General features: G+C 42.4%; 1 protein-coding gene across 1 annotated transcript; it reads left to right on the forward strand.

The window, feature by feature from the left end:
• Positions 1 to 1,771: 1,771 nt before the first annotated feature.
• On the forward strand, positions 1,772 to 7,568 carry prdm8b (PR domain containing 8b). The gene is made up of 4 exons (XM_022208258.2): positions 1,772 to 2,197; positions 4,298 to 4,522; positions 5,274 to 5,505; positions 5,654 to 7,568. The coding sequence occupies exons 2-4, from the start codon at positions 4,304 to 4,306 to the stop codon at positions 6,913 to 6,915; spliced, it is 1,713 nt and encodes a 570-aa protein (XP_022063950.1). The 5' UTR covers positions 1,772 to 2,197; positions 4,298 to 4,303; the 3' UTR covers positions 6,916 to 7,568.
• Positions 7,569 to 11,028: the final 3,460 nt, after the last annotated feature.

An 11,028-nucleotide genomic window follows, 5' to 3' on the forward strand; every position in this document is an offset into this window, starting at 1 on the left:
ATTTTTGGTTGCACTCCTGATCGCTCCGTCGGGCGACAGGATGCTTCGCTGATCTGTCCTCAAATTTATCTGCAGCACAAACTGCGACGCCATCTGCAAAATAAAAATCATTAGAACCTGACAGTATGGGAGGTAAAGTGTGTCTTAAGGTCTAGTTTAACTAAAGAATGAGAGCAGATTCTCACTGGAAATGCAGATTTTGACCCGAATACGCACGTTTTTAATCTTTTATTTTAACTTTTTCATATTAAATTAAAAGAATTCAGTGTGTTTTTATATTTAAAGCAAAGAAAAATGAAGCTGGGCTGATTTTTTAGCCTCGAAATCGCCTTCTGCTCAGCCTCGATCGAGTCGAGCATCATTTTCTCTGCAGCTGAAACTGAAGACTTAAAACATAAAATCATTATTCTGCTATCACTAAAGGCTGTTATACTTTTAGTTTTAGCATGCAGGGATCACTTATGAGCCAAAAAGAATAATAAAATCATGAATTTCATGATAAACCCACATTATTTCCTTTTTATTTGTCTCCTCTTTTGAGATATTTGACAAAAATACTGAAATAATGCAGATTATTTTATTTTTACAGCTGATTTTAATTAAATATGCTTGAGAAAACAGGTTGAATATTGGTGTTCAGTGTAATATAATAAATGATTGATGTAATTTGGAGGTAATTTATTCTCTGCTTTGGCTTTCAGTGGCAGTTTAGTGATCCTAAAATGCTTTTACACCCTGGAGAATAGAGTAACTCAACGTGCATGAATGCAAAAAGGGGGAAACTACATTATTTGTTATAAATTTTGAGCATTTTGAGAGGATTAATAGATTTCTATTGATAAAAATGTCTAAATGTCAACGTATTGTTGCATTAATCATTAAAAACTAATGTGAATAGCAGCAAAAATACCCTATAATGTGTTATTTCAGTTTCTATTGCAGGTTTTTTGTGAGCATTTGTGAACAAATCATATTTTTTTACTATTTAATGTTAAAATCACATGTAATTTTAGAAAAATAATGCATTAATTTAAAAATATAATGCCCTGCGTTATGTTAGAAGACTTGAATCTAATCTTAACTACATGTCAGTGTGCAGAAAAAGAAGAAAAACGCCTCCTTGCATGTTTTTTCCTTTAAAAATAACTGTGAGCATCAGTGCAGGGCTTCACCTGCATGACCTGCAGCTTTCCATCAAGAAACACCAGCCGTCCATTCAATGCAAATTATACACTGGCGCCCCCTAAATGAGCCTGAACACAGTACAGACAGCATCAGCAGCATCATCACCATCACCAGCAGCAGCAACACAGATCCGCTGTGAGATCACCGGGATGCCCGGCCGCTCTGTGGCCGCTCGGAGAGGCTCCTCGGGCGGCGTGGAGGAGGCAGGAGCGCCCGGTGGCTTCTGGTCCTGGTGGTCCAAGAACAAAAAAGTTAAAGATTATCAACATGTAACGGTGTGAGTGTGCATAAAGAAGGCTGAGAGCCAAGTTAAGGTTCGAATAATGATAATAGTTGTTGTAATAATATATAAAAAGCTGCATTTCCCCCCCCCACTTAAATGTCACTTTATTCCAACAGCCACCAACTATTGTGATTAGAATTACAATAATAATGGGAGGGGGGGTGAGGAGGGGTGAGGATGAGGATGGTGGGGGTCTTTATCCCCCCTCTTTCGCCGCCATAAATCGCATCAAATGACAGTCGGTCAGTGAAGAGTTAAAGGGAGGAGACGGAGAGTGACACGCCTCATTGGGTAGATTATGTGCCGCAAACAAAAAGTGTGTGTCGGTGTGCCAGTCAGCCAGAGCACCGGGCCCCATCTGCACGCCTCTCTCTCTTTCTCTGTCTCTCTCTCTCTCCGGTTCTTTCCTTTATCCGCCAGCCTCTCTCCACCCCGCTACTGAGTCTCTGCAGCAGCGGCAGCAGCGGCGGCAGCATCACTTCCAGCTCACCGGGGGGGAAATGTACTGACCACCAAACGGAGGCGAGCACCGGGAGCGCATCAGCCCGTCCATCCTACGTCACCTTCCCGCATCAGCAGCCCCTCAGCTCGGTCCGCTTTCTTTTCCGGGTGGCTTTTCTCTTTCCCTTTTTTTTTCCCTTTTTCTTTTTAAATTGGTGGCTTTGATTCGCTGCGTCGCTCTCAAGTCAAGTCGCTTGTGGATTATTGTTTCTCCTCATCGACCAAAAGGTAGGTTTAAGGGATGTGGTTTGGATAGTTGTGTGCGCGTAAAAGCAAAACAAACAAAACCGCAGATGCTCCGGCCGGTCAGAGCGCTGGTTTAGGACAGTTTAGTGCGCGGCGCGGCTGCAGCAGATGGGCTCAGCTCCCCCGGTCCTGCTCAGCGGCTCCGAACGGGAGGGCGGCCGCTGTCCTCCGGTTTGTGGATGTGCAGAACATCTTTTTAAAAGCCTGACCGGGTGGGTTTTTGTGCAGGAGGCGACGCATCGGGAGCCGCTTTCGGAGAGGAAACGTGCGTAAAAAAAAGCACAGAAAAGCTGCAAAAGTCAAGCTTCAAGTCAGGTGTTTACGCAGCAAATCAAAAGAAAATGCGCCTTTTTGGCGTGTGTGCATCCACAAAACAACAGCAGATACCGGAAACGAACAGCTCATCTGCTCCCGCTATTAATGCAGTTCTTTAGTCCGGAATTTTAACACTTGGAGATGCGCAAAAGCCGGGTCGCTTTCTGATTGTGCGCAAATTTGTAGCCAAAACTCAACATTTCTTTATTTTATTTGACTTTTCTAATTAATAAGTGACTTTTTGGGGGGCATTTGGTTGGAATTTATCCACTATTACGCATTAAAATGTGGCTAAAATTGCGCAAAACCCCGCTTTAGGCCCGTTAGAGTTGTGTTTTATCACTTTACAACGTTCATTGTGACAAATATTTTCACTGCACGTTCGAATTAAATCATTTTAAATCCCTTTTTAGGAAATACAGCAATAATCCCCCGCTTTCCCCCCCTCATTGGATCCTCTTATTTCCCCTGTTTTTTCCTCGGTGCCATCGTGCGTAATTTACGGCTCCACAGCTGCATCAGGTGCAGGTTTTCTCCGCGCCACACTTTTGCGCCGCATTTAACGCCAGATCCGGGAGGGGAGGAGAAGGAGGGAGCCGCCTAAACACACACATTCAGAGGTTAGAAAAGGGAGAAAAGAAATAATTAACTGGTCGTGCTGCTTTAATTACAGTCTCAGAGGGGAAAGTGGTGGATTATGGTAATGAGGCGACATACGCTGCCGCTTGTAGGAAGGAGAGAAAGGCTGGCTGACATGGAATCACTGACATTGACATTCCACTTGAAACCCATTGGACATGCTCTCTGCTCTGGACATGCAGCGGCTCCTACTGAGACACGCTTTTTATTCTTCTTTTTTGTTTTTTTTTGCACAAAGAAATAGACTATTTAGCGCATCTGGGGAACAGTTTTACACAAAAATCTTTAAATTCTTAATTTTGGAGATGCGTAATATTCACAAAACTCACAACAACACTAAAAACACGATTAGATTGTTGCAAAAATACGCACGGTGCAGGAATATTATGGGAATATTCAGCTTTGAATGGCGCCCGTAGAGGCCTACAAATGCTAATATTAATATTAGTACTAATAAAAGTGAAAATAACCACAATATTAACTAATACAGACAGGCTGATTGCATCATAATAAACCATTTATTGAATTAATTCATTAAAAATAAATTGTTTTTGCATGTTTAGTCCTCTAACGTCAGCTTAACACTGCCACTGCTGCTAATAATATTAATATAAGAGTAAATATAATAATCTAATGCTTATTATAGCATTATATTATTAATTCTAATGATATAAAATGTATAAATAACATTATTAATAGGATAAATTAAGATTATTATTGGCTCTGTGTGTGATCAGATGGGATTTTTTTTTATTTTTTGAGTTGTTTTATAATTTCCAAATTTGGCATTTTTTATCATCAATGTGCTGAAAGTGATTAATTACTGATTCAAAGCAGGAGGGGGAAAAAAAGAATCGGGCCCCTAAACGACGCCCTTGACAGCTGCTTTCTCCAATCTGTCTCCGAGGAGATTTATTCCAGCAGCAGGAACCAAACACGCACGTTTACGCAAATTTATGCCTCGTTTTTGGTTCATAAAAATCCCCAAAAAGCGAGAAAAGACGCTCGGTTTTACGCTTTCGGTGCAGCAGGGTTGGTTTTCCTGCATTTCCAGCGGCGTTGGAGGCAATTTTACTGCTCCTTGCGCGGTGTTTTTACGCCTTTTTTTCTCTTCTCGTCTTCCCGCAGTGACAAATGGAGGAGTCCAGCTCTCAGAAGTTGGTGTGGGATGGGGACGCCAAAGCGGTGCAGCAGTGTCTCACCGACATCTTCACCAGCGTCTACACGACGTGCGACATCCCGGAAAACGCCATCTTCGGGCCCTGCGTGCTGAGCCACACGTCGCTGTACGACAGCATCGCCTTCATCGCGCTCAAGTCCACCGACAAACGCACAGCACCGTACATCTTCAGGGTAAGAGCGCAGTCTTTTCCACCGTTTATCACACATTTCCTTTAATTCCTGCCCTCTTAAGTTTTCATTTCCATTTTTAAACCCGTCCATATTGTAATATTTCATTTTAAAGCCACATTTGGCATCCAAAAAGGCCTAAAGCACACCATCTCTGTGCGTTTATGACGGTGCAGCTGCAAATATTTAACCACAAATTTAGAATTATTTTCTTTTTTGTTTGCAGAGAATAAAAAAAATCTCATGCATCACCAGCAAAACCGCAAAAATAATATGTTAACAGCTTTTTTTTTTAATTCCCTAATGAAGCTGAATAATCTTTTTTAACCCCTTACAATTTATTTTAGCTATTTCTGCAGGAAAGTAAATAAATGTTTGCTAATGCAATGAGGGAGAGTGTATTTATTTTGAAATTTGGCTTGGGATCCCTCATTAAATACGTTGTGTTGCCTTTTTCCAGAATGCATATTTGATCTGCAGGGATTTGGTGGATGTATTTCACCTCCTTTTGCAGCATTTTTATTTCCTTCACCTGCAAAATAAGGATTTAAAGCAGAATATTAGCCTGGAAATTCTGCTTTTAAATTGAAATTCGGCCACTTAAATACACAAAAACACTTCCTTCAGTTCATACTATGAATTCCTTCATTCGGTCTGTTTTCTCTCCTGTACTAATTGTTATGTTTTCTGTGTGCGTTTTGACCTCAAACACACAGCTGTATTGACTGTAAACGTGTATTTGTGCGTCCTGCAGGTGGACACGTCGGCGGCTAACAGCACCTCGGAGGGCCTGATGTGGCTCCGGCTGGTCCAGTCGGCCCGGGACAAGGAGGAGCAGAACCTGGAGGCCTACGTGAAGAACGGCCAGCTCTTCTACCGCTCGCTGCGTCGCATTGAGAAGGACGAGGAGCTGCTGGTTTGGTACGGAAAAGACCTCATCGACCTGCTGCTGCTCAGCTCCAGCAGAGCACCGACCAAGAGCAAAGGTAAGACCGCACTTCTGGGCAAACCAGGACGAAGCCTGAGCTCAAATTTATCGCAGAATTTATGACAAACGCAAGAATTTTTGCGGTATTTTAAGACAATGCCCTTTAGCCAGATGTTCTGAGTTGGTTTCTGGTTTCTCCTCCTCAGGTTCGTCCCACCATTCCTGTCCAGACTGCAGCCAGCGGTTCCAGTTTGAGTTCCCCTTCCTGGCCCACCTCCGGTTCCGGTGCACCAAAAGACTGCAGGGCATCACCGGCGCCGACGAGGAGCCGAGCAAAGAGAGCAGCACAGAGCGACCGAACAACACCCCGACAAGGACCAGCCCAAAGCTGGGCCGCTCCGAAGGCTTCAGCAGTCCTCAGGACACCAACAAACCCGCCACGGACTTTCACAACCTGGCCCGGGATCTAGAGAACAACCGGACCAGTCCGCCCAGCGACAAGGAAGCCGAGATCTGCAGTGAGAGCTCAGGGAAGAGGAAATTCTCAGAGATAGAGGACAGGGAGTGCCGAGCACCGAGCCTCCTGCAGTCCAAGTCCAAGGACGAGCTCGCGACGTCGGCGCAGAACTACCGGGGAGTGTACGGCCTGGAGGAGAATCACCGGTCCTTCTCGCCGCCGGGCTCCACGGAACACGGCGAGGCCAAACGCAGCGCCTTCACCGAGGTCAAGAAGTCGAGCCAGAACCTCAAACACCACGGCGGCAGCAAGAACCTCCACAGCTCCAACTCCGAGAACAAAGACGGAGGCCGCCCGAGCAGCAACCCGTCGGAGAAGCACCTGAACATCCGGCAGGTTCTGTCGGAGACCCAGCCGCCGCAGACCTCGCCCATGGGCAGCGCCTTCACCTCCGTGGGCCAGCAGGGCGGCGGTGGTGGCGGCGGTGAGAGGAAGAGCGCCTTCAGCCAGCCGTCGCGCTCCTTCTCCCAGGTGTCGCCGCTGGTGATGCCGCCCAAGCTGCTGGACTGCCACCCGGCCGTGGGCGACACCATCTCCTCCAACAGACTCTACCAGGCCGACCACCTCGCCGCCAAGCTGCAGGGCGCCGAGCTGGGCGCCAACTGCCCGGTGCCGGGCGGCATGGCCAAGCAGAACCCCTTCGTCTACGCCACCGCCTTCTGGCCCAAGAGCTCGGGGCCCATCCAGCTCCAGATGCCGTCGGCGCTCACCCTGCTGCCGCCCTCCTTCACCTCGCTGTGTCTGCCGGCTCAGAACTGGTGCGCCAAGTGCAACGCCTCCTTCCGCATGACCTCGGACTTGGTTTACCACATGCGGTCCCACCACAAAAAGGAGTACGCCATGGAGCCTCTGGTCAAGCGGCGGCGCGAGGAGAAACTCAAGTGCCCCATATGCAACGAGTCCTTCCGGGAGCGGCATCACCTGTCACGTCACATGACCTCCCATAACTGACTCGTACTGACTCCACATGGAAGGACTCGAACTTGAGGAGGATTTTTGCCTGGATTTAAACACTCAGACCGGAGATCGGCCACTTAAAGACACTACAACACCCCCTTGCACTTGTTTTCACTTTGGACTACTGAATTCCTTTTTTCTCGGTCTGTTTTCTCCCCCCTGTACAAAATGTCACGTTTTTGGGTGTATGCAAAAATGCGTTTTGACTTCGAAAACGAATCTATTTATTGAAGCACTTAAAAGGTTTGAGAATAAGGGAAGATTTAAATATGTGTAAATGTACAGTAAGTTGTATTTTATATCATATAAATGCAAATATAGAGAAGAATTACAAAAACGTAGTCACACGTCATGGTTTACAGCGCGGCAAGGCAACTTTTTCTCATGTCTACGGTGAACACGGACACGAATTCGGGGGATATTATGTCAGACTATATTTCAGAGTGCATGTAATATGAAATAATATTGATTTAAGATGCAGTCTATACATTACGGTGTACATAATTTGTTTTATTTGAAATACAAAGTGTAATATTTTGTGTCAGTGGGGAATAGTTTCAGTGTTTCTTCCTTTTGCGGAAATTTACTACTTGATAGTTTATCTAATCATGTTGAATGCATTGACAATAAAATAGCTTTATTTTCAACTGTGGCCTTCCTGGACTTCTTTTTTTATTTTACAACTGAAATATATATTAAAAAAAAATATCAGAAACTATGGTTGTGCATTTTGCATCGGGAAAAGAAGATCTGAATTATTATTTTGTGATTATCATTATTTAGGTGCACGAAACCCAAATATCTGATTTATATTCCAGCCTAGCTAATTATTTTTCAGTATATATTTCATCTGCACTTTCTTATGCATAATACACAATAAAAACACAATATTCACATTGTGTATATGCCTCCAATGCCAAGAAAAAACACATAAAAATGGTATTTTATTAGATTATTTCTTATATTATTCAATTATTCTAGTTATTATGGGTTGCTTCCTGCTATGTTTTATTTTCAAAATAGAGCACACACTTTGACTGTTACAATTTATTATTATTATTATTATTATTATTATTATTATTGAGACAGATTTAATTTAAATTCAACCGGATTAATTCCTGACGCTGATTTCTAGATTTATTTTTTTACATTTTTTTTTCTCCACGTGGTCGCTTAAACGTGACCATCGCGAAAAACAAAACCCTCTTCCTCTGCGTGCAAATTCATTTCTTTTCCACGCAGTTTTACATTTACTAAGCAAAATGCGCTCCGTCATTGTAGGACAAGTTAAAAAAATAGACTAATAATTGATTTATCATCTGCTCCGATTTTTCATTTGGCTGCAGGAAACGCAGAAACGACTGTCGGCTTCTCTTCGTGACGCAGAAATGCTGGTTTTCTTTTCATATTATTATTAATATCACTCGTCGGCACCGTGGATTTATTTACAATAAACATAATAGGCTAAATGAGCTTTAATTCGCAGAAAAACACACAGAGGTGTTGGTTTAATGCAGGAAAGCTGTTTGTGCGGCTGCAGAGGAGCCAGCTGGTTAGAATGAGATTTATTTCAAATTTTTAATAAACAAGTAAATAAATACGTGACCAACCCGCAGTGAGGAGAGAGAACCGTCTGAGCTGGAAAACATTAAAACACACTAAATCTGTGACCTGAATGTGCTGAAATGAAACGGTCAGTTTGTGTGTAAACAACAACAAAAACACTGATCAAAATCCAGATTCATCTCCTGATCAATAATCAATATTTACCAATAACGGCACGACTGCATATATAGATGCAGATATATTAAAAACAGATGAATTCATACCGAGTCAGGAAGGTTTGAGGACAGAAACCGGACAGGAAACGTGGAAAATGATTCAAGGGCGACATCAAGCGGTCAGCATGGGAACTGCAACACATTGAAATGAAAGCACACTGACTAAACGATAAAAAACAGACATGAAAAACAGACTTTAATGTAAAAATAATATAAAATATCAGAAGTTTTACTTTACTGAGGCATCAGAATCATCCTTTGGTTAATCTAACCAGTCAATTTGTCCCAATTTACAACCTAAATACTGATATACGTCTAAAAATGAGCAGAAATGGAGCCGCTTTAGTGGACAACCAGTGCAAAACACTAGAACATTTATTTTAATATCTCATGGAAATACAACTTGGAGCAACCGAATTTTCACGAGCAATCAATTCTATTCAGTTATTTGATTTATTTTGTAGAGGAAAAGCTCAGGCCTGCCTGTCGGCTGAACAGAATTTCAGTAAAAGTTGATTTTTCAGGTGCAAAAGTGTAAATAATTAAAACTGATGACGTTTTTCAGAGACTCTTGTGTGTCTCCGTGTAGGGAATACCAAACATTTTCTGATTAACAATGAAAATAAGTGATCTGTTGAAAGGATACCTGTAATAATTCTAAACAAAGTCGAGTTTAGAGTCTTTTAATGCTTATTCATTGTGATAAATAATTAGGTTATCAACTGATCTGTGGCTTGAAGATATTCTGCAAAAGCAACAAAATTTTACTGAGAATAAAAGTAAAGCTAGAATCAGACTAGAATAGGAAAGTAAGAAGTAATACTGGCAATGAAAGTAATTTAGAATTATTACACAACTATTAAACAACTGTAGACATTCAATCTAAAATAAATCTGCATTGTTGCATCTTCATATGAAAAAAATCACGTTCAGTACTCAGATTTAGACTTTAAAGAGACTATTAGGATCTTAAATGAGGTCAAATGTCCAAAAAAAGGGCGAAAAAACTGACTTAAAAGATTAATTAAAACATTTAGGACCTAAAAAATGAAATGATACTGAAAACTGTAGACATTTATTATGAAAATATTGCATAATTGCATCCCTTTAGTGAGCTCTCATCTAAAAATAATACGAAAAAATACTCGCATTTAGATTTTTTAAAGATTATTAGGATGTTAAAATGGGATCAAATGTCCAAAAAAAAGGTAGAAAAATACAGTTTTAAAGGAATAATAAACACATTTAGGACCTGAAAATCAAAATATTGCACCTGAAAGCGTAAAATGAAACAACCTCAGATGAAAATAGTATGCAATACTCAGACATTTAAAGGATTATTGGCATCATAAATGAGGTCATATGTCCAAAAAAAGGTTGGAATAACCGTGATTTAAAGGAATAATTAACACATTTAGGAGCTGAAAAATGAAATACTGCACCTGATACTGAAACTAATACTGCACAAACTACTTAGAATACTAACACTGTCACTAAAACTGACATTATTACTCAGATTTAAGTGCATTTTCTCACTTTTAGTGAATGATTTTGCAACAAATCTGTGTGCCTATGTCTATATTTTAGAGGTTAAAAGGTCAAACCGAGTCTTTTTCTGGCGTCGGGCTGCACGGATGCCTCTAACTTGCTGCAGAAGGCGGTGAGGACGTGGTGAGACGTGGCAGCAGGAGACAGAACCCACATGAAGCAGGCCTGAGAGGATGATGAATGGCAGCAGATCTGGTCTCACATCAACACACCTCCCATGCCGGCGATCCTCAGACCCCGGGCTGATATTCGGTTGCCCTCCTCATGCCTCGCTGCTGGTGTCATCGTCCCTTTTGTGCCGCCGACGCATTTGTCACGGCGTCACTCAGCGGCTCAGGGACAGTTCACGGGCTCTGAGCTTCACTTCCACCTGGCCCGCTGCCCTCCAGTCCAACAGCTTTTCTGCATGTCAGCTGCTTCAGCCGAGCAGGAAGCAGGTAGAGGAGCTTCGTCCGGACGCCAACCACAGACCTGTTTTTGGTTTTCGGTTCAGGCTCGAGAATCATCCCAGCAACTCTGATACTCTATCTGAGGTCCAAACACCCTCTGGAAACCAAGTAGAAACCAGACAGCAGCTGATAGAAGATGTCTGCTCCGGAAACGGAGAAAAAATAGAGAAAATATTTGGTTTTGATGGTTAAAGACGCTCAGAATGCGGCAAAATCTCCTGTAATTGACCATATTTTAACAGTAAATAGTAAATAATTGTAGAATTGATTCTACAGTAGAACATGAAGTTTACCATTTACTTGTTTAACCAGACTGGACTTTCTAATTA

This window comes from Acanthochromis polyacanthus, chromosome 7 (assembly GCF_021347895.1).
Source record: "Acanthochromis polyacanthus isolate Apoly-LR-REF ecotype Palm Island chromosome 7, KAUST_Apoly_ChrSc, whole genome shotgun sequence".
Lineage (NCBI taxonomy): Eukaryota > Metazoa > Chordata > Actinopteri > Pomacentridae > Acanthochromis > Acanthochromis polyacanthus.